The sequence below is a fragment of the Eumetopias jubatus genome, unplaced genomic scaffold (assembly GCF_037043125.1).
Source record: "Eumetopias jubatus isolate StellerSeaLion01/CBP00866 unplaced genomic scaffold, mEumJub1_p1.0 scaffold_4, whole genome shotgun sequence".
Classification (NCBI taxonomy): Eukaryota; Metazoa; Chordata; class Mammalia; order Carnivora; family Otariidae; genus Eumetopias; species Eumetopias jubatus.
In genome coordinates, this window is record NW_028274810.1 from 83228465 (window position 1) to 83249285 (window position 20821).

General features: G+C 58.3%; 1 protein-coding gene across 3 annotated transcripts in view; it reads left to right on the forward strand.

The window, feature by feature from the left end:
- Positions 1-8181: 8181 nt before the first annotated feature.
- COL16A1 (collagen type XVI alpha 1 chain) overlaps positions 8182-20821 on the forward strand; it is a 47755-nt gene continuing 35115 nt past the window's right edge. Inside the window, exons 1-24 of one of the 3 annotated variants that reach the window (XM_088023022.1) lie at positions 8182-8254; positions 10209-10283; positions 10393-10510; positions 11428-11551; positions 11871-12137; positions 12756-12836; positions 12985-13131; positions 13908-13961; positions 14265-14291; positions 14861-14896; positions 15924-15950; positions 16980-17042; positions 17311-17352; positions 17478-17522; positions 17622-17657; positions 18037-18099; positions 18459-18503; positions 18589-18684; positions 18864-18902; positions 19528-19572; positions 19740-19775; positions 19914-20024; positions 20445-20480; positions 20706-20741. In XM_088023022.1, the coding sequence (XP_087879148.1) occupies positions 8182-8254; positions 10209-10283; positions 10393-10510; positions 11428-11551; positions 11871-12137; positions 12756-12836; positions 12985-13131; positions 13908-13961; positions 14265-14291; positions 14861-14896; positions 15924-15950; positions 16980-17042; positions 17311-17352; positions 17478-17522; positions 17622-17657; positions 18037-18099; positions 18459-18503; positions 18589-18684; positions 18864-18902; positions 19528-19572; positions 19740-19775; positions 19914-20024; positions 20445-20480; positions 20706-20741 (1722 nt within the window). The remainder of the gene's footprint in view (positions 8255-10208; positions 10284-10392; positions 10511-11427; positions 11552-11870; positions 12138-12755; positions 12837-12984; positions 13132-13907; positions 13962-14264; positions 14292-14860; positions 14897-15923; positions 15951-16979; positions 17043-17310; positions 17353-17477; positions 17523-17621; positions 17658-18036; positions 18100-18458; positions 18504-18588; positions 18685-18863; positions 18903-19527; positions 19573-19739; positions 19776-19913; positions 20025-20444; positions 20481-20705; positions 20742-20821) is intronic. The other 2 variants (XM_088023023.1, XM_028113897.2) reach the window with 2 other exon arrangements.

Genomic DNA, 20821 nt, shown 5'->3' on the forward strand with positions numbered 1-20821 from the left:
GTCAAATAAATAAATAAATAAATAAATAAATAAATAAATAAATAAAAGCAAGCTCTACTGAATCCGAAACCCTGGGGATGGGGCTGTGTGGGACCAGTCCTCCAAGCTTGAGGACCTCTGCTCTCATGCTTTGTAGCACTTGGGGGACTGCAGGTGACCTGATTCAGAGCAGGAGCCCTGGGGTCAGGCAGAGCTGAGTTCAAATCTCTGCTCCACCACTTCCAAGCCCTATGACCTTGAGACTTCAGTCTTGAATCCTTGCCTTTCTAGCCCGTGAAGAGGTAAGAATAGTGCCTTATCTCCTAGAATTGCCATTGGCTGCGTTAAATGAGAGAGTAGATCCCATTTGATGGATGAAAAAACAAAAAACAAAAACAAAAATCAAAAACCGGGAGGCTGAGAGAGGTGAAAGGCCTTGCCCAGGACTGTGCTGTGTGGGCTCTTTCCCAGCAAGGGCCCTGCCCTGTGGGTCTGTCCCAAAATGACCAGTTCATACCCAGCTCCATCCTTGCCAGATGGGTGATCTTGAGCTGATGCCTCACTTCTCTCCGCCTGCATCCCCACACTTAGAATGGGCATCTGGCTGGTGCCTGGGCCTCCTGCGGATTTGTGAGACTAACATGAGTTTCTCCATGTTGGGTACAAGCCTATGCTTTAGAAGGGCTCAATCACTCTTAGCGGCCGCTGTGAGAGGCAGGGCCAGGACCACCGCTAGTGTCTTCTAACGCCCCCCACCCCTGCTCAGAGTATGATGAAGACTTTACAGGCAGTCCAAGAGCGTGGGAATTCCGAGGAGCAGAATTTTCCCCTCCGGGGAGGGCAGAGCTTCTCCACCTTGCCACTGCTGGCAGGTGGGCCTGATAATTCTTTTATTGTGAGGGACTGTCCTGTGCCTCATAGGATGCATCCATATCATATCGACTCATAGGATGCATAGCAGCGTCCCTGGGCTCTACCCCCCTGATGCCAGTAGGCACGCTCCCACGTTGCGACAATCAAGAGTGTCTCCAGACATTGCCCAATGTCCCCTGGGGAGCAAAATTGCCTCAGCGGAGAACTACTGAGGTAGAGTCATCAGACAAGGTGCTGTGAGGTGCTTTAGCACACCAGGTGAGGTGGGTTAATGTGGGAGCCTACAGTTTACCTTATGCTACACTGGGGACGCGGGGGCCCCGGGTCACACAGTGGGTAAAGGTAGGACTGGAATCCAGGGCTCTTGTGCCTGTCACCTCCCCATAGGTCCCTCAGAACAAGTGGTCCGAGCCCAGGGGACAACCAAGTCAGGGCCCAAGATGCCTAGTGTGCTCTCCCTTCTCCCCCCAGTGACCACCTGCCGGGCCATCACCATATCTGCAGCAATGCCCGTGAGAGTCTGTGCCTACCTCTCCCAAGGCTCCGGGCTGGTCCAACCAAGCAGGTGCCTGGTGCCATGAGCTACTGAAATCAGGCCCCCTGGTTGGGCATCTGTAGATGTTGTTGGGGCCAAGGCTGTCGGTGTGAGCTCGCCACGGCCCTGGAGGGGAGGTGGGCATCGGGATCTGCAGAGTGGAGCACCGGCCCCCCTGCTGGGACCATAAAGCTGCTGCCGGAGGTGAAAGATGGGTCTCCCCGCCACAGGGATGTGGACAGCTGTGGAGACACGGTGGCAGGGCTGATTTCAGGCAAAGAGATGGAGGGAGGGAGAATGAGAAGGAGTCAGAAATATAGAGCCAGAAACAGAGACCCAGGCAAAGACAGGGAGAGACAGAGACAGGGTGAAAGGAAGCAGAGAATAGGGCAGCTTGAAGATAAAGAGAGACAGGAGACAGGGACATGAAGATACAGGAAGGGGGAGAAAAAGACCGAGACACCGAGAGACAGAGATTCGGAGCTAGAGATGTCGATCCCCAGACAGAGGCACACAGGGGAGTTCGCAGCAGGGAGCAGAGGCGAGAGGGGGCGGTACAGAGGCTGGCAGGCTCTCCCTAGTGTGCTCTCCCTTCTCCCCCCCAGTGACCACCTGCCGGGCCATCACCATATCCGCAGGGAAGAGGGCAGGCTAGAGGACTCGGGGGTGACACAGACACAGAGAAAAAGGGACAGAGACATTGGGAGACAGCCAGAGTCATAAGGAGACGGGACAGAGACACCCAGAGAATTCAAAGGAGGCAGGGAGTGACCTTGGTCCTCTGGTCTCAGGCCCAGAGAACTCTGTGGCCCAGAAGCTGCATGCGTGTGGGTATTTCTGCCCGTGTGTTCACTCACACCTGTCCTGGCGTGTGATCGCTCCTGTGGGTGCGCGTCTGTGCCCACGTGCTGGGACAGTGCCGGCGTGCAGCTCTCCACTACTTCACCAGGGAATGGTTCCGGGGCACCAGGCTCAGCGGTGGGCTGGTGAGTACCAGCGGACAGGCCTCTCGTGGAGCCTCTTGCTTATTAGTAGAGAAAGACAACACACACACACACACACACACACTCTGCTGCTGTGCAGAGATCTAAAAACAGATTCATGTGATCAGGAGCGACTTGAGATTCCTCTGGATCTGGTGGTCAGGGAAGGCCACCCTAGGAGGTAACTTTGAGGTGAGACCTATTAAAGAGCCAGCCCAGCAAAGATCAGGGGCAAATCCTTCCAGGCAGAGGAAGGGGGTTGGTACAAAAGCCGCAAGGGGGAAAATCCACCTGGCCAATTCAGGACTGAGAATGGAAGCCAGTGGGGTCCCAGTTTCTGGGATGAGGCTGCTAGACAGGAAGGCGGAGGCCAGATTGTGGCGGGCTCTGAATAAGGCCAAGGAAAGGATTTGGGTTTTTATTCTGGGTGAAATGAGAACTGGAAAGTTGAAGCAGGAGAGTGAGTGAACATAAGAGCTACAGATTTGGAAAGGCCTTGCTGGCTGCTGGGTGGGAGGTGGGGGTCAGGAGGCTCCCGCGCTGGTCCAGGCAGAAGCGGGTGTGGCTTGGGTGAGGGTGGGGAGGAGTAGGGGGGATGCAGGCTGTCTTGTGGAGGTAGAGTCAACAGGACTGGATGGAGGCGGGGGAGGAACCAAGGATGACTCCTAGTTTTTTGGCCTGAGTGTCTGAATGAATTATGGTGGCATTTACCAGAATGAGGAGGACGGGAGGAAGCAGATCTGTGGGGAATAATCAGGAGGTCTGTTTGGGCCATGTGTGATATGCATGCGTGTGTGCGTGCGCGCACACGTGTGTGCCCATACGCCAGGGCCCAGGTATGCACGTGTGCATGTGGGGTTCAGACCACCTCTGCTCGGCTTCGTGGGAGTTCCTGGGCCTGTCCTGGGACAAGGCCCTGTCTTGGCTTTTCATTTTCCCCCAGCTTCTGGTGCTGCCCCTGCCAGATGGGGATTCCCCGATGGCCAGCTGGGACGGTGGGGTGGGCAGCCCTTGGGCCCAGCTGACATCTGGGCATACTACTCTGGGCCCAGGAGGCCTCGGTAGCCCCACCCGGCAGCGGCAGTCAGGCTCCAGGGCAGCTGGTGGCGATTAGCAGCGTTGATTACCTCGTGGTGATGCCATCTGGGGTGAGGGCACTGAGCCCAGCCCCACAGGAGACCCTGCTTGCTGGTGTGCAGGGCTTTCTGGGGCAGACGCATATAAATGTGTGCATGCATGTGTGTGCACGGTCAGTGTGTGAAGGAGGGGTGTTCTGCGGGAGCCTCCTGGTGTCTGTGTGCACACATATGTATGCACTGTAGGTCTGCAGCTTTCTCTGCTCACATGTATGAGTAATCACACCCGTGGGCACATGTGTGCATGTCTGTGTATGTTTGTGCAGACATATCTGTGTGTGTGCATATCCAGGTATACGTAGGGCTTGTACCCATGTATTCTGAGAATTATGCACCTGTGTTGGAGTATGTCCAGGGATATATTTCTGTGGGTTCATATGTGCTCTCATATGTGTCTCTGTGCATCTGTTTATGTGCAGGACCATTGTGTGTGTGTGCGTGTGTCTGTGTACATATAAGTGCCTACATGTGCATGTGAAGTCTACACGTGTGTTGTGAGACAGTGTATCTGCACGCTCCTGGATGTGTGCACACACGCATCCGAGGGAGGGAGGGGCAGAAGCACCTTTCTAGACTGTGTTTGCAGTGTATCCAGGCCGGAGGAGCACCCCAGGCTTGGCGGTTCTTGGGCCTACCCTTGGAGTGCTGGAGGGAGGTATCTGTGTTGCCCCTTCTCAAGTCCGTCTGGCTCTGAATGCTCTGGGTCCAACCCTCCCCTCCTGCCTGGGAGAGTCGGGTATGAATGCGGGGGAAGGTAGGAGTTGCCCAGGATGGCACAGTAGTTAAGAACTTGTGCTGTGAGTGCAGGCTAGCTGGGCGTGGGTCCCTTTCCCACCATCTTCTAGGCATGTGAGCTCGGGCAAGTTGCGTCGTTCCTACACTCCAAGTTTCCCCATCTGTAAAATGGGGATAAGAATAGAATTCTCCCTCCTGGGGTGGACGCGAGGAGTAAAGGAGTCAACCTATGTGAAGTTCTTAGCACAGACCCTGACCTATTCGTGTTGCCTATTGGTTCCCAAGTGCCCATCTCCGGGACAGCACACTCTGGGAAGACAGAGCCTGTGCCCCCCCTTCTCAGGCCGGAGTGCCCAGAAAGCCCCACCCCTCCGCTTCCCGCCTGCTGAGCTCAGCGCCTCCCAGGCCCCACCACTGTCGTAGCCACATCTGGGATGGCTCCCGGGACCCAGACCACAGTGGGGCTCCTCTGTGGCCTTGGTTGGGGTTTCCGCTGACTCAGCGCCTCTGGGTCTTAAGGCGGGAAATCCCCTGCTCCCCCTTCTCCCGGGTTAGATGGGGCCACAGGGCTACGGTACAACCATGTTGTTTCTACAGGAAGTCTCCCCTCATCAGGGGATCTCAGTTGCTCCCTCTCCCCCACACATCCATTCCTCCCATTCATGGGCCTCTTGAACCCAATTCTCTGTAGTTCCTTGGGCTTGCTGCCCAGAAATTCGTTTGCTGCCTGTGGCGGGGTACCCTTGGGAGGGTCACCTTGATCATCCCCTGCCTCTGGATAGAACTGGACACCGTACCTGCTCCTTTTTGCTCGCAAGTCCCATCAACGGTATATATGCTTGAATCCCAGCTGCCCCCCACCTCCTGCCAGTGTTCATGGTAAAAATGATAATAACAATGAATATTTATTGAGCTTTTTTTAAAAAAATACCATTTTTATCACTTGACAATCCTGGTCTCTTACAGCTTATCTTTTTGGCTTTTTTTTTTTTAGCTATTCTTTTTTTTTTTAAGATTTTATTTATTTATTCATGAAAGGCAGAGAGAGAGAGGCAGAGGGAGAAGCAGGCTCCCAAGGAGCAGGGAGCCCGACGCAGGACTCGATCCCAGGACCCTGGGATCATGACCTGAGCCGAAGGCAGACGCTTAACCATCTGAGCCACCCAGGCGCCCTTTTTAAAGCTATTCTTGCATATTTATTTTTTGAAGTAAACTCTACCCCCAAGGCGGGGCTCAAACTCCTGATTCCAAGATCAAGAGTCCCATGCTCCACCAGCAGAGCCAGCCAGGCACCCCATATGGAGCTCCTCTTTTGTGCCAGACCCTGTATAAGCCCTTTGATAGACTTCCACTCCTTTCCTGCTCACAACAACCCTGTGAGGTATAGAGATCATTATCCCATCATACAGATGAAAAAGGGAGTCCGAGTTAAGTAGTAAGTTCCAAGCCACAAAGCTAGAGCAGAGGACAGGGACTGGAGCCCTCCTAACCCCATGGAGTCAGGAAGAAGGGAACCTGCTGGGCTCCACTTCTCCGGGGCCTGAGGCTAGTGCAGAACGGGTTAATGCAGCGCCCACCCCCACCCCGGGAGGACCCTACCCGCACCCCCTCCAGACCCGGGAACAGACTAGCTGGGAAAGTGAGCCTGAGAAACTGGAAAAAGCTGACCGAGGAGGCCTGGGCAGTAGCCACGTCACCGCTGCCACGGAACTGAGGAGGAGGGTCTGCAACCCCCCGCCCGCCCTCCCCAGCCTTCTGGAGGCCCAGCCAGGAGAGGGGAAGGGGGTGGCACCGGGGAGGCCCTTCACGCTCCGGCCGGCCGGGCCCTTAAAGGGCCGGCCTCCCTGCACCACCCCCCCCCCCCCCCCCCCCCCCCGCCCCGGCGGCCGCCGCCGTCTGCGGAGCCCACTCGCAGGGCCGCTCCGGGCACGCAGGGACCCGCCCCCTCGCTGCAGAGCTCACCTGGCGGGGAAGCGGGCGGGGCGGGCTTGGGCGCGGGGCCAGGCCCGGAGCGGGGCCGTGCGTCTCGCCGGCCTCCTCTGCCACCGCCGGAGCCCCCTCCCCGCCCTCCTTCCCGCCTCCCGCTCGGCGGGCGGGTCCAGCTGTGTTCCATTAGCCGCCCTGGCATGTCCCCAGCCCCCTGGAACCGCCCCTCTTCCCCCACCCGGAGTGGCCGGCGGTCCCCGGCAGACAGGCGCGCGCTCGCTCGCGGGGCAGCATTCAGCCCCCGGAGCCAGCGACCTGGGAAGTCGGGGTTTCGGGACGTCGGAAGTGATCGAGGACCTCCCCGCGGGCCTGAGGAACCCAGGCCCCGCTCCCCTTGGCTGGCTGCCCTGGGCTGCCTGGATTACTCAGGGAGGTGGGGGATCCCCAGCCACGGTAAGTGTGTGTGTGTTGGGGGGTGGAGTGGGCTGCCTCGGGGCTCTGTGCTGAAGCGCCTCTTTTGCCTCCAACTTGCTGTGTGACTTGGGCCAAGTGGTGTCCCGCCTCTGGTCCTCAGTCGCCTTCTCTATAGGAGAGCTCTAAACATCCCCATTCTGCTCTCCCTGCCCCCAAATCTGCGCCTTTGTATTAGGATGGGATCACATGGTTGGAAGCTTCTCTCCTATCCCTGCAGCCCCGGCTCTGGCTGGGGCCGGGGGAGCGGAGGCTGGAGGTGAGGAGCAGGAAGAGGACAAGCACACCGCTCTTCCCCCCTCCACATGTGTTCACATGCCTCCCACGGTTGGCTCTTGAGTGATGGGACGTGCCCACCACTAGGAAGGCGAGTGAGGGGGGTGGAGGAACAGTTCTGCCCCAGGAAGAAGGGGATCAGGGTCCTATCTCCAACTATACTGAGGTGAGGGGTCCTTCCTGCGCTCACTCCCTATTCAGGACTGAGGGAAGGGAGATAGAATTCCGTAACAGCTGGGGGGAATGAGGTCAGACTTGCATAAGAACTTCCCGACAGGAGGGCCTACTGGAGGGATAGTCATAGGCTGGCTATGTGCTCGTGTGTGTACGTGTAAACTGGTATGTCTGGGTAGGTCGGTGAACATGTGTCTCTGTGAGCGAGTCTGTGTGCAGGTGGGTGTGTATGCATGCACTGGCACAAATGTGTCTGTGTGGACATGTGCCTGTGCATCTGCGTGTGTCATGCTGACTCTGTGTGTGCATGTGCAAGCTGCCTGTCTCAGGGGAGGCCGGATGATGTATGGGTCTGCTGGCCGCTTGCTGAGCCTGCATTGATTTATCTGGGCCCATCCATCAGGGTTTAATAAAACTAAAAGACGAGCATCCATCAGAGGGAGAGGTTGACAACGAGGTCCTGAGCCCGGTGACCTGCTCTCCCACCCACTGTACCCATGGGGGAATCTTCCTTGGCCCACACACAGCTCTGTGATACCTGCCACGAGACTCAGCCCCTGACCTTGTGGGTGCCTGGCAGGACTGCCGGGCTGAGCTGGGTGCAGCGAGCCAGGTACCAGGCTGGTATATAGCAATACAGTGCTATACAGGTTGATAAAATATTGAAATACTTCTAAGTGTCTTGGTAAATAGTCTCTCTCTCAAGCCCCCTCACTATCCCAGTTTACCTGGCCTTCTAGGACCCTCTAGATCTCTCCTTAACCCAGCAACTAACCACTGGCGCCATCCAACGCTGCCTGGACCCAGAATGCTCCAGCCAGCATTCTGCTCTGGCGGGTTGGTGTCCATGCCATACCGGTGGTTAAATATTTTTAATATCACCCTGGCCCAAATCCTAGCCCAAGGCCTGTGGTTGGGCCTCTGAGAGGGATTGATGCCTGGCCAGCCCTGCTGCCACCCCAGTACTAGGGCCTGGGCCCCATGGGCTGGCTGCTACTTGCCCATGTATCGTGCTGTGTGAGCTCAGGAAGCCACCTTCACGGTCTCTGTGGTTTTCAGGTGCTGTGGCCGTGGCTGACCTCTCTGGACCAGGATGTGGGCATCTTGGGTTCCTGGCTTGTGGCTGCTCAGTCTCTGGGCCGTGTGCAGCCGGGGGGCAGATACAGGTGAGGTGCCACATGAGGATCGGGATGCCATCGGCCTGTGACTGGCTCCCTGAGATGCTGGGGTCCGATGTACAGGTGTGACCATGTGCCTAGGTCACGTGGGCATTTATGGAGAGTCGGAGGGTGGGCTCAACGTGGCCTGGGGTGTGGGTACAGTGTGAGCCAGAGTGTCTGTGTGCTTCTGTCTGCATGTTTGTCCGTCCCGGAGCCTTTCTGCATCACAGAGTGTCTCTGTACCTATTCCTGTGTCTCTGTGTGTGAACGAACAACCCTCCCCCCACCCCCACCCCCGGCATATGAACCCATCCTGTGCACACAGTGCTGGCAGGGCCAGTGAGGTCTGTCCCTGAAGAAGGAAGCTGCAGCTTGAAAGAGGCCCAAGCCCTTCCAATCCTTTTCATGGTGGAGAATCCATCCTCCAGCCCACGTGCTCCTCCTCCTCTGCAGCTGGCCCTGGATCCCAGATAAAGGGCCCTCCTCGAGGCCCAGATGCTGGATGGGACAGAGGGCGCAGCTTTCCAGGGCCCAAAGCCAGAGGAAGTTGACCGGGCAACTTGCCCTGCCCTGATGGGTGCCCCCTGGGCTTCGTAGCTTAGCTGCCCAGCTGAGCAGAAATAGAACTCCTAGAACCCAAATCGAGCCAAGGGGGGGCAGAAAAAGCAAGGTGCAGATGTGAGAGGGGTGTGCAGCCAGGGCGCATGTGACTGCCTGAAGGTTGTGTGTGTCTGTATGTGTTTCCGCATGTGTGTGCATGTGCCTTGCTCTCTCCCTCACTGGGTCCCCGGGGCACTGAGGCAGAGAATTTCAACATCTGTAAGGAATCTGGGCCCATTGCCAACGGGTGAGTCACCCATTGCTGCTGCTGATGCTGAAGACAGTGATCGTCTTTCTGGCCAGACCTGGGGGAGGGAGACTTCAGTGGGGTCACTGGGCTTAGGGATCCAAGATCCCTTCTTCCAGCCAGGCGGTCGGGGAGTCCAGTGCCCAGCTCCTAGGGGCTGTAGCCATTGTCGTGTCCCAGCTATCCCACCTGCAGCGATGGGGAGGCCTTTGTGAGTCTGGCCTTTATCTCCTGTTGTAGCATCTTTCCTGACATTTCGCTCAGTCAACCCTAAGAGGAGGCAAGCCCACGGCTGCCTCTCTGTCCCTTCAGGGTTTTGGAGACCATAATTAAGCTATCCTTCTCTAGGAGCCTTTACCCACTTAATATACCCTGTCTGGAGCCCCAAGGTCCTGGTGGTTCCCTTGAGCTTGTGGTCCCTTCAGGCCCTCAGTCTCTTCTTCCTGTTTGTTTCATAAGGTAGTTATCCAGGTGAAAAGTCATTCTGTTGCCTCAGCCTTGTGTCTGGTCTGCTTTTCTGCTTTAGATGTAGGAAGTAAACCCCTCCCACTGCAGAGAACACGTGTACCAGCTGCACATGGCATCCCCGGTGGCACGGGCATCCGTAACTCACACATGTGCAGACATGCTCAGGTGCTTGTATATAACACAAGCGTGCATAATGTGACTTTCTTTACCCCGAGGTGCCCCTTGCCCCCTGCTGGGTGTATATGCAGGAGGGAGCACAGGTATGTATCCAGCTCTCTACCCCATCTGAGTTCTAGGGCCGCCCAGAGTTTCTTTTGCTCTTTCTCTTGTTCACCTGCCGCCTGACTTGGTATCTTGGGGGAATTTGGATTCCAGGAGTTCTGGTCCTGCTCTGCTGTGAACTCGCTTCATGGCCTTGGGCCCAGCCTCAGTCTCTGGGCCTCAGTCTTCCCATCTGTATACTGGGGGTCCTCCTGGCTCCCAGGGCAGCCAGGGTCAGAAGGCAAGAGGTAAAAGCAGCCCCAAGGCTGGCCCCGGTTAAAGGTCCAGAATGGGGTACAAAAACTTGCTTCTCTCCAGGTTCCCCAAGAGCCTGGACTCTTCAGCCAGAGTCCACTGACTGGCCCACTGCCAATTCTCTTCCAGGCGAGCAATGCCCACCTTCACAACAGGAAGGACTCAAGTTGGAACACAGAAGCCATTTATCGACCAATGTGACCGGTGAGTGCCCATCTCAGTCGGCTGTCTCCTCTCTCCCATCTTCCTAGAGTGGCTATTACCCCCTCCTCACCTGCCCAGCTGAGCTCTTCATCTGGTGTCTCCCCCAAAGGCTTTAACCTCATCCATCGACTCGGCCTCCTGAAAACATCTGCCATTAAGAAGATCCGCAACCCCAAGGGGCCTCTCATCCTTCGACTGGGGGCAGCCCCGCTCACCCAGCCAGTGCGGTAAAGGCCCCAGTGTGAAATGGGAATTAATACTCTCCAGCAACTCTGGACGTGGGGCCTAAACTCAGGGGCGTACCTGGGGGGGGATGCCAGATGCCACAAATGACTCAGGTCATTTTACCCCACCTGTTGCTGGGAGTCAACCTGGTTTCCGCCCCTGGGGCTTGCAGGGTAGGCACAGAGGAGATGCGTGGCACCCCCACGCTCTGTCCCTCCCCTCCCTCTGGCTAGCAGTCGGGGGACAGGTCTATATCCTACAGGCGCTGTGGAGACCCCAGGATGGGGGTGGGAACCTGGTAAGAGTCGTGTGTGTGTGTGTGTGTGTGTGTGTGTGCGCGCGCACGTGCATGTGTGCGCACCCACACGTGCCTGTGGGTGAAGTTCAAACTCCCACAAGGCCCGGGGGGTCTGGCCCCTGCTTCCCTCTCCAGCCTCACCTTCCAGAATGTTCCTCTTACTTGCTGCTCCGGTCATGCTGAATGCTTTTTATCTTTCGCCAGCACCTCTTCCCTGCCCCAAGTCCCGGTTATCCTGGATTCCAGGGCATCCTGGATTCCTCAGAAGAACTTCACCACAATTATCTTGACATAGTGACATAGTCATCCTGGGGATTCTTTGTTTAGGGTCCTACCTTTGTTTAGGGCCCTACCACTCCCCCAGCAGACTTGAAGCCTCCACGAGGGCAGGAACCTTCTCTGTGTTTTCACCACTGCTACCCCCAGCAGCCGGACCCACCTGGCACATAGTAGGCACTCCATCAGTATCGATAGAGCGGATAGACATGCATATGTATGTGTCGGTTTGAAGGTGTGGGCCTGTGTGAGTCACACGTGGGTTCGGCAGTCCTGAGGGCCCAGGGTGGGCAGAAGGTGGTCTCTCACCTGAGCCTCAGGGTCCCCTCCCTGCTCTGCCCCCAGACGAGTATTCCCTCGGGGCCTCCCCGATGAGTTTGTCCTGGTGCTGACACTCTTGCTGAAGAAACACACCCACCAGAGCACGTGGTATTTATTTCAAGTGACCGATGGAGATGGGTACCCACAGGTGAGCTGGACCCCCCTCCCCCGCCCCCCATGGCTCTTGAGGCATCGAGCAGTACCAGTCCAGCCCAACCTCGGTCCCAGCTTGTAAATTCTGGGGCCTCTCTGCCTCATCCCCGGCGCCCACCCTCGAGGCTACCCCACCCCTGGCAGCTCCTATCCCCTTCCTTCAGGTTGGACTGCTCTGTGGCCCTACTGGCTTTCGTCTCTCTCTGGGCTTCAGTTCCTCTTCCTGTGAAATGACCTTGAGAGCCCCCAACTTTGCCATACTGAGCCTGTGGGGCTCTGATTCTCTGTCTTGTTCCTCCCCCAATGCCACACAGATTTCCCTGGAAGTCAACAGCCGAGAGCGGAGCCTGGAGCTCCGGGCCCGGGGCCAAGACGGCGACTTTGTGTCCTGCATCTTCCCCGTGCCCCAGCTCTTTGACCTGCGCTGGCACAAGCTGGGGCTGAGTGTGGCTGAACGCGTGGCCTCCGTGCATGTGGACTGCACCTCAGCCTCCTCTCAGCCTCTGGGGCCCCGGCGACCCCTGCGGCCCGTGGGCCACGTCTTTCTGGGCTTGGATGCTGAGCAGGGGAAGCCCGTCTCGGTGAGTGCTAGGTGGGGCGCTGCCTCTGCTCTCATGTTTTCAGAGTCTGAGTGAGCTCCCTGGAATCTCTATCATATGACCAGGTCCTTCCCTTGCTTGGAATCCTCTTGGGGTTCCCCACTGCCCTCCAGATGCAGCCTACACATATCAACCTGGCATTCACGGCCCTTCGTGGTCTGGTCCCTAGAAATGTCTATGGTATCTTCTTCCTTTACATCTCTCTGTACGGCTTACTCCGGTCAAATCCTTCCTAGTCGTCCACTCACCTGCTACTTTCCCGCCTGCTCGCCTTTGACTCGGCTGTCACCCCCACCTGGAATGCATACCCATCTGCAGAGTATCTACTGGTCCTTCAAGGCCCGGCTGAAACGGAACCTCCTCCGCCCCCGTTCCTCTGGGCCAAAGTGACCTTTTCTCCCTCTTCTCTTTCCTGCATGCGCAGCTCTGTTTTGCTTTTGGTGACAGCTATACTCCTGATGGTCTCCCCAGGTGAGACTGGCAACCCTCTGAGGGCACATCCTGGGGCCGAGCCATCTCGGGGCCTCCCGGGCAGCCAGGACACTGAGCTGTTTGATCAAATGAAGTGGGAGACTGACTTGTGTATCGTATCCCCTGCAGTTTGACCTTCAGCAGGCACATATCTACTGTGACCCGGAGCTTGTGCTGGAGGAGGGATGCTGTGAGATTTTACCAGGAGGGGTGAGTGGCCCAGCTCTGGCCCAGCTGGGAAGGTTTGGGACACTTCCCAGGGGCATAAGTGTGGTGGAGGTGGGTGGCCAGGATGGCGACGCACTGAGATCTTAGGATGAGTGGGTGGGGGGCGGTCTGCCTTCTGTACTGACCCCAGCCCTTTCCCCACTCCGGACAGTGTCCCCCAGAGACCTCCAAGGCCCGCCGGGACACCCAGAGCAATGAGCTCATCGAGATCAATCCACAGACTGAAGGCAAGGTCTACACCCGCTGCTTCTGCCTGGAGGAGCCTCAAAACAGCAAGGTGGGTGGGCAGGGCAGGTAGACATGAGCACAGGTAGGTACAAGTAGGACTGAGGTCTACCACCAGGGTCAGTTGTGCCTGGGGTAGGGCGGGCACTGGAAGCTCCACGCATCTATGGACCACCGCTGTAGGATTCAGAGAGGCCGGAACCCACTGGGTGAACCTGTGTCTACCTGCCTGTTGGCATTGAGAGACATGCCCATCGAGCTCTGGCACTCCCCAGCCCCTCACTGATGTCACGCCAGACCCCTTTGGTCAGGTCAGGGCCAGGTTTGCACTCAAAGGCAGTCCGGGACAGGGGTCCCCGGGGTCAGAGGCCAGGCCACACTGGTTCCCTCTGGGCTTGCTCACTCTCCTGGGCCCAGCCCGTACCAACCCGTACCCACCAACCCATAGGCTGGTCCTACACCCAGCACCATGGCCAGCTGCCCTACCCACTCTCAGGTTCTTCAGGGTGGCAGGGAAGCCCAGTTCCTCCCTTTGCCCCACCTCCAGGATGGGCAGTCTCCCTGCCCTCTGGGCATCATGCCCAGCCTTTGGCTGCAGGAACACAGGATCCCATTGATTCATGGTCTTGTTTTCTCCGACATCACGTGGGTGGGGGGAAAGGGAGAGAGGCCGGGGGGAGTGCCAGGGGCCTGAGCAGGCTTTCAATGCCTTGGGAGACGCCAGCTGAGGGGGTACCTGGGCCCATGCCCCTACCTGGGTGCCCCTTTCCAGCGTGGGCCCCTGCACTGCCCCTCTTCAAGAGTTCCTTTTTGACTCCGTCTGCCCAGGTGGATGCCCAGCTGACAGGAAGCATCAGCCAGAAGGCAGAGAGGGAAACAAAGGTAGAGATGGTAGGGGGAGGGCAGGGGGTGGAGTTCACGGTGCCCTCGGTCTGCTGTCTGTGCCCTCTGTAAACCCCTTGAGTAAGCCACTGTTCTCCCACACTCTTCCCCCCGCCCCCACTCCTGGACAGAGCTTAGGAGGCACAGGTGCCAGCTCTGAGAAGGAGGGATGAATGGGGGCGAGACAGACAGTACCTGGCACAGCGTAGGGCACCGCTCCTGATGGTTCTTGGGTAGGAGTATTGGAAGCAGGGCTTCGAAGCCTCTGCTTCCTGCCCATTACCATGCCCTCCCTCTTCCCAGGCCCGTCAGGAGACAGCAGCCGACGAGGTAAGCCTCCCATCTAGACTGGCAAAAAGAGCTTGGTTGAGGAGGTGCCAACACGAGCCCTTTGGACAGGCTTTGTGGCACCGGAGCCTGCGCATGGGGGTTTGGGATGACTACGCAGCTCCCAGCATTCCTTCAGGGCTCAGCGCTGGGCCCGGTCTGCCTGCTGCCTCTCCTTGGGTGGGTGGGTGGGGGGCGGTTAGTCCTGGACACTCCTGCTGATTTGGCAGCAAATGGCTATGGGCATCATGGGAAGAATCCAGGCCTTGGCTGTGGGACCGCAGATCCTGGGCCTCACTCTGCCCCCCCCCCCATGCTGTGTGACCCAGATCGCACTGCTCTTCCTCTCTGGGCTTCAGTTTCCTCATGTGAGGAATGGCTTGGCACTGGGTCGCTGGGAGTTGAGGGATGAGGCTTGTTTGGTAGGATTCTTATCTTCCTGCTCCCTTGGACTTCACTCAGGACACACATGACGTTCTGTGTGCTCGCTGTGTGTATGTGGGGGGAATAGGGTGGGGAGGGCTGGTCCCGGGCTCTCAGAACTGACCTCCTGGCCCATTCTTCCCTTGCAGTGCCCACCCTGTGTCCATGGTGCCCAGGAAAGCAATGTGAGTGAATAGAGGGTGTGCAGGGTGGGGTGGGCGGGGGCTGGGAGTGGGCTAGTTGGCTTCCTGGTTAAGGACAAGTAGGCCTTTGTGTTCTTATCACACTCCCTCCCTGCACATCCCCCAGAGCCGGGCTTGACTCCCACCCTGTCCCCACCACAGGCTGCATGGAAGGAAGCCTCACGCCCTGTGATCCGGGCAATGTGTTGCGATCCAGGGTGGAATGGGGTCAGAGTGGTGGCTGGTGGGACCAGAACCTTGGTTGCTGATCCCAGCTTTCCACTACCCACAAGGACTCGGGGCTGTTCTGTTTGAAAGCTTCCCATATCACCTTGGAGGCCTCGAGAAGGGGAAGGCTGACTCAGGGTGACACAGCCCAGCGCTGGCCCCCAAACCCATGTTGGCTCAGGACTTCCCCTCCTATGCCTCTCTAGCTAGCTGGCCCCAGTCTGGCCTCCCTTTGGGGGTCCAGAAGGACAAGGGAGAGCACTCGGTGTGGGCACAGCTAGTACCCAAATGTGCCTCTCCCACGGGCAGCGTAAGTCACTACTTTCCCATAGCCTGACTTTCTGAATTGACGTGCCACGTTAGTTCATAAAGGGCACAACCCCAGGTGCCCTCAGCTCCAAGCCCCCTGACCTTGGGGGACACAGGAAGTACCCCCTCTGCTTCCTGGCCCTCTTTCCATCTAGCCCCCCACCAAATCTGGTAAGGCTGATGGTCCCCAGATATGCAGGAGTTACCATGGCAACTGAGCAGCCCTGTAATCCTAACAACCAGGGGGTGGAGCTAGCTAAAGCCAGGCCGTTTAGAGAAGGTAGGTTAGACCCCGCTGCAGGTCTGACAGCCTTAGGATATGAAGTCAGCAGCTGGGTGGCCTTGGAGGCAGAGCTGTTGGTCCGCTGGGGGTCTTGGATTCAGGCTGTTGGTCTTGCCACCATGCTGTGTGGCCCTGGCTTAATTGCTTGCCTTCTCTGTGCCCTTGTTTTTTTCTCCATCTCTGAGATATAATGCTCTCTTTGCCTCCCAGGTCACAATTGGTCCCTCTGGACCCAAGGTGAGTCCGAGATGGAGAACAGGACAGTTTTTCCCTCTTTGGCAGTCCCAGCCTGTCCCACAGCATGTGGCCCCATGGCTGTGTGTTTCTATCGGGGCTACCCAGCTCTGTATGTGTCGGGGGTGACTAGGGGTGTGTGTTGGAGACAGTCGGGGGTTGTGTATGTCAAAGGGTGTTAAGAGCGCCCCTTTTCTGAGTCCTACCGTGCATCCAGCTTTGGGCCTCCCATTGCACATCTGTCACCTTCCCGCCCCTCAAGCATCCTGCAGGCTGGATACTCTCATTTTATTTCAGAAAAACCCGAGAGCCAGCTGTGCCCCCCGTGTGGGACGGGGTGTCGGAGTGATTGTGTGTGTGGGGGGGTCTGGCTGTGTGCCTCCTGGGACACATGTTCACATGTGTGTGGCCCCCTGGGGTGGGGGGGATGAGCCCTCGTCCCGGTGGGCCCGACAGGACCACTGAGCCTGTGAGGGACGGGGCAGGCGGCACGCGTGTAAACGTGGGACTGTGTGCTTGTGCGCGCCTGAGAGTACATAACACAGCTCCGGGGGCTGCCTTCATGTCCCATCTCTTCCTCGCCACACCCCCCTGAGGTCCCACTTTATTGATGAAGAGACTAAGTCTCAGAGAGGTGACATGACTTGCCCTAAGCGGTGGGGCAGGATTTGAACTAAGGCAGCCTAACACTCACCAACATGGGTTCTGTCGTCTGTGTGCATCCGTGCATGTGTCCATGTGCCCCTGGGTGAGCTGTGTGTGAGCTCGCGTGCTTTGATAGGGGTGTGGGGAAAGTACCCTCTTTGTGAGACTATAGATTTGCCAAATATAGCCTCTTGGGGTGGGAGGGCCATATGGATGAATGCATATGGAATCCATATGCTGTGTGCATGGCTGGGGGTTGGGGCACGCTGTGCTCACTTACACACCCGTGCATAGGGGATGGGTAGAGAAGACAGACTGGGGAGACCTTCCTCAGGTCCCCCAGGTGCTCCCCCCTGGTCCCAGCCCCTGTTTTGATCTCATCCACAGGGAGGGAAAGGTGAGCGAGGCCTGCCTGGCCCATCAGGCCCCAAGGGAGAGAAGGGAGCCCGGGTAAGTGCCCCAGCCATGCCCGCTGCAGGGCCCTGCTCAGCTGGGCCCCGGGGGGGGGTGCTGGCATGTGAACCATCCCATCCGCTCAGCCAGACCCCTGCAGCCTGGCCCACATGGGGGATGATGGGGAGGGTCTTTCTAGGAGTTAGTAAATGGCAGCCTCTATTTTTTAGGGGTACCTAGAAGATGACCAGTAGGACTGTGGGACTCTTGAGCCTATCCTTCTCAAAACAGGGTCCCACCCTGATCCCTCATTCCCTCCCCTTAGGGCAGTGACTGTGTCCGAATCTCCCCGGATGCCCCACTTCAGGTAAGACCTGGAGGCAAGGCCTACTTCAAGGCCAATATGGGGTCAGCCCCTGGGGAAGGGGCTGTGCCCTTGGCAGCCCACAGGGTGACCCTGGGACCATCTCAACACCTTCTCTCCCTGCTCAGTGTGCAGAAGGCCCGAAGGGAGAGAAGGGGGAGTCAGGAGCTTTGGTGAGTGTGGGACCGGGGTTAGGGCAGGGCAGTGGGGTCCTGCCAGCCTCTCCCTCCTTCCCTCACCCCTTCTGTTGTGTCCCCCCCCCCTTATCTCAGGGACCCTCAGGACTTCCGGGCTCTATAGGCCAGAAGGTAATGGGCGTGGATTTGGAGGGACAGGTGCCAGGGAGGTCTGTGGGCTCTTCCGACTTGAGGAAGGAGATGTCTAAAATCTTCTTGGAGGATGGAGGGCCCCGTCCCCCCGGAAGACCCTCTGTCCCTCCCAGTCACCCTGCCCTGTCCAGATTCCCACCAGACCCAGAGGGAAATGCCACCGACTCCCTGAGAGAGGCCCGGCAGGTTCGGAGTTTCCTTCTGTTGTCCACCTTCCTGGAGTGACGGAAGCCTTTCAGTCTCAGGGGAGGCGGAAACTGGGGGTCTAGAAAGCAGTTGTCCGACCTCCCGATAGAGCTGCACTGGTTCTTCCAGCCCCTTCTTTCAACCCCAGTCCCTTTACCTTTTCCTTCCCCAGGGCCAGAAAGGCGAGAAGGGGGACGGAGGCATCAAGGGCTCGCCGGGAAGGCCAGGCCGCGATGTACGGTGCTTGGGACCCTTGCTCACCACAACCCCGTGGTCCTCAGTGCAATGCTGGAATTAGCCAGCAGAGTCCAGCCTGCTAGCTTCGCTCAGACAGGAGAACAGAAACCCAGGGAGGGGGAGGCTAGGCCCCAGGAAGCAGAGCAAGGAGGGGACAGAAAAGAATCTGAACCCAGGCCCCCTGGCTCTCAGCCTAAGAGCCCCTGGCCTCTAATGCCCTGATGGTGACACCTGATGACCTCGGGGCACAGGGGTGGAGTCTGGCTTTGGGGAGGGGCACTGAAGGTGGGCAGTTTGCTGCTGCCCCAGGGAGGTGCCAGGCCTCAGGCTTTTCTTCTACCTTCCATGACCCCACAGGGCCGGCCCGGGGAGATCTGCGTCATGGGGCCCAAAGGGCAGAAGGTGAGTTGTGGGTGTCTGTGGGACGGAGGGTGGGGGGTGGGGCTGAGGCGGCGGCTCTCTCACACCCAACTTGTGTCTGTGCCAGGGAGACCCTGGCTTTGTTGGGCCTGAGGGGCTGGCAGGAGAGCCTGGGCGCCCTGGCCTCCCTGGGCCCCCTGGGAGAGGACTTCCTGGGACACCGGTGAGTACTCCTGGCCCCTCCTGTTGTTCTTTCCTCAGGGATCCTTCTCTTGCCTGGCCAGGGCTGGGGAGATAAGGCTCGGGCCTGGGGGTCCTGGTTGGGGGGAAGGGGCTCGGGTAGGTCTCGCCGTGATGTGGGGCCCTTGGCAAGCCTCTACCTGATGCTGTTTCCGCCCTCAGGGGGACCCAGGCGGCCCGCCAGGCCCTAAGGGAGACAAGGTAAGCACAGGCAGGAGTGTGGGCCCTTGGGGGCAGGGATGCCCTGCATGGTGGACGGAGAGAGAAGGGGACCCAGGGCAGCAGGTATTCATGGGGGGAAGGAGCCAGGCATTCAGCTGAGGAGGCTGGCTCAGCTCGGCCAGGCCCCTCACTGGGGAGTGTCCCCATCCCAGTGCTTGCCGACATGGGAGCCCTGGCCTGGGTTCCAGGCATGGGGACAGGTAAGCCTAAGTCTAGTCATGACCAGAAAGGCCACACCTGGAGGGCCCAAGCTCATTTTAGGGTCTTATGCCTTGATGAGCAGAAAGCCCTGGAAATGTCTGACTGTCTGTCTGTCTGCTATGGTTCCTCTGGGGTCACCCGGATTCCTCTTGACCCGCTGCGCCGGAGAAGGGGTACACAGAGGCCTCATAGTCGTCCCCTTTTGCAAGCAGAAGGGCTTGGGGTAGATGTGGAGAAGGCCAGGCAGCAGGCGGGAGGTGCCTGCTGACCAAGCCGGCCAGGAGGAGATGGGAGATTTGGCTGAGATCGTACTGCCAATCCAGAGAAGGGACTGATGGGGATGGGGTGAATGGTCTGAGGCTGTGGCCAGGAGCCTCCCCCTTAACCCTTCTTCTGACCACAGGGCAGCTTGGGGGTACCAGGAAAGGAAGGTCCTGGTGGGAAACCTGTAAGTAAGCCCAGTCTGGAGAGGGAGGGGGGCCGCCACCCACGATGCCCAGGGCTGCTCTACCAAGGCCTCCAGGGGCCGGGGGCTAGGTCCTGGGGCCCGCCCTTGGCATACCAGTCCCTCTGGCTGGCACTAACCACTAACGTTCACTGCTTCTTCTCCAACAGGGGAAACCAGGGGTGCCGGGGCTGAAGGGAGAGAAGGTGAGATCCAGGCCGGGTTGCACCAGGATAGGGTGGGAGTGAGAGCCCTTCTCTGAAGGTGGCACTGAGCATCAGGGGTGCTGGACCTTCTCTAGGAGACCCCTTGTTGGTCCACTCATGGTCTCTCCTTTCTGCTAGGGTGACCCCTGTGAAGTGTGCCCAACACTGCCTGAAGGCTTCCAGAACTTCGTGGGGCTCCCTGGAAAGCCAGGACCCAAGGGGGAGCCAGGTGATCGGGCACCAGCCAAGGTGAGTGCCCAGGGTGGCCACTGAGGAGCTCCACAAAAAACCTGGGGATGTGATCCTGGAAAGGAGTTGGGTATGTGACAGAAGGACTGGGTACTTCTCTCGGCCATAGAGAGATTGTGGGCCGAGGGTCCTGGCTCTAGATGGGAGGGGCCGGGGGGGGGGGGGCTGAACCATAGAGTTTAGGGTTGGGCTAGAAGGTCACCCAGGTCTCCATGGCTACCTCCTAGGGTTCTTGAGGAGGCTCCGAGATGCCTTTTGGGCAAGCTGGGGTGGAGCCAGCCCTTATAGTGAGTGAGGCTGTGCCTTCCTCCTGGGAGTGGGTGTTGGTTGGGGGTGGAGGAAAGGAGTGGGCAGAGCTGGGTTAGGGTCCTGGCTCGACTCCCCACCCCACTCCTCTCCCTCACCCACACTTTCTTTCAGGAGGGCCTGGGAGCTGTTGGATGGAAAGGTGATCGGGTAGGTACAGGAACTTTCTAGTAGGGTAGCTTAACCTGGCCTGATTTCCTCCATCTATTACATGGTTGATGAGCCCCGGCTTTGGGTGCTGACCTTGAACCCCATAGGACCCCTGGGTATTTGAAGGGTTTGTGGTGTGTAACATTGCTGTCCTCACATATGAGTAGGAAGTTTGGGGTGCCCCAACAGGCCCAGTCTCAGCCCATAAACCTTTTCTCCCTGTAGGGAGACCCTGGCATCCAAGGCCCCAAAGGAGAGAAGGTAAGGGAACACTGGTCCCCTGGCTGCCCGCCCCCCCCCCCCCCAACTGCTGGGAGCTTTCCAATTCTTTCTCTTCCTTC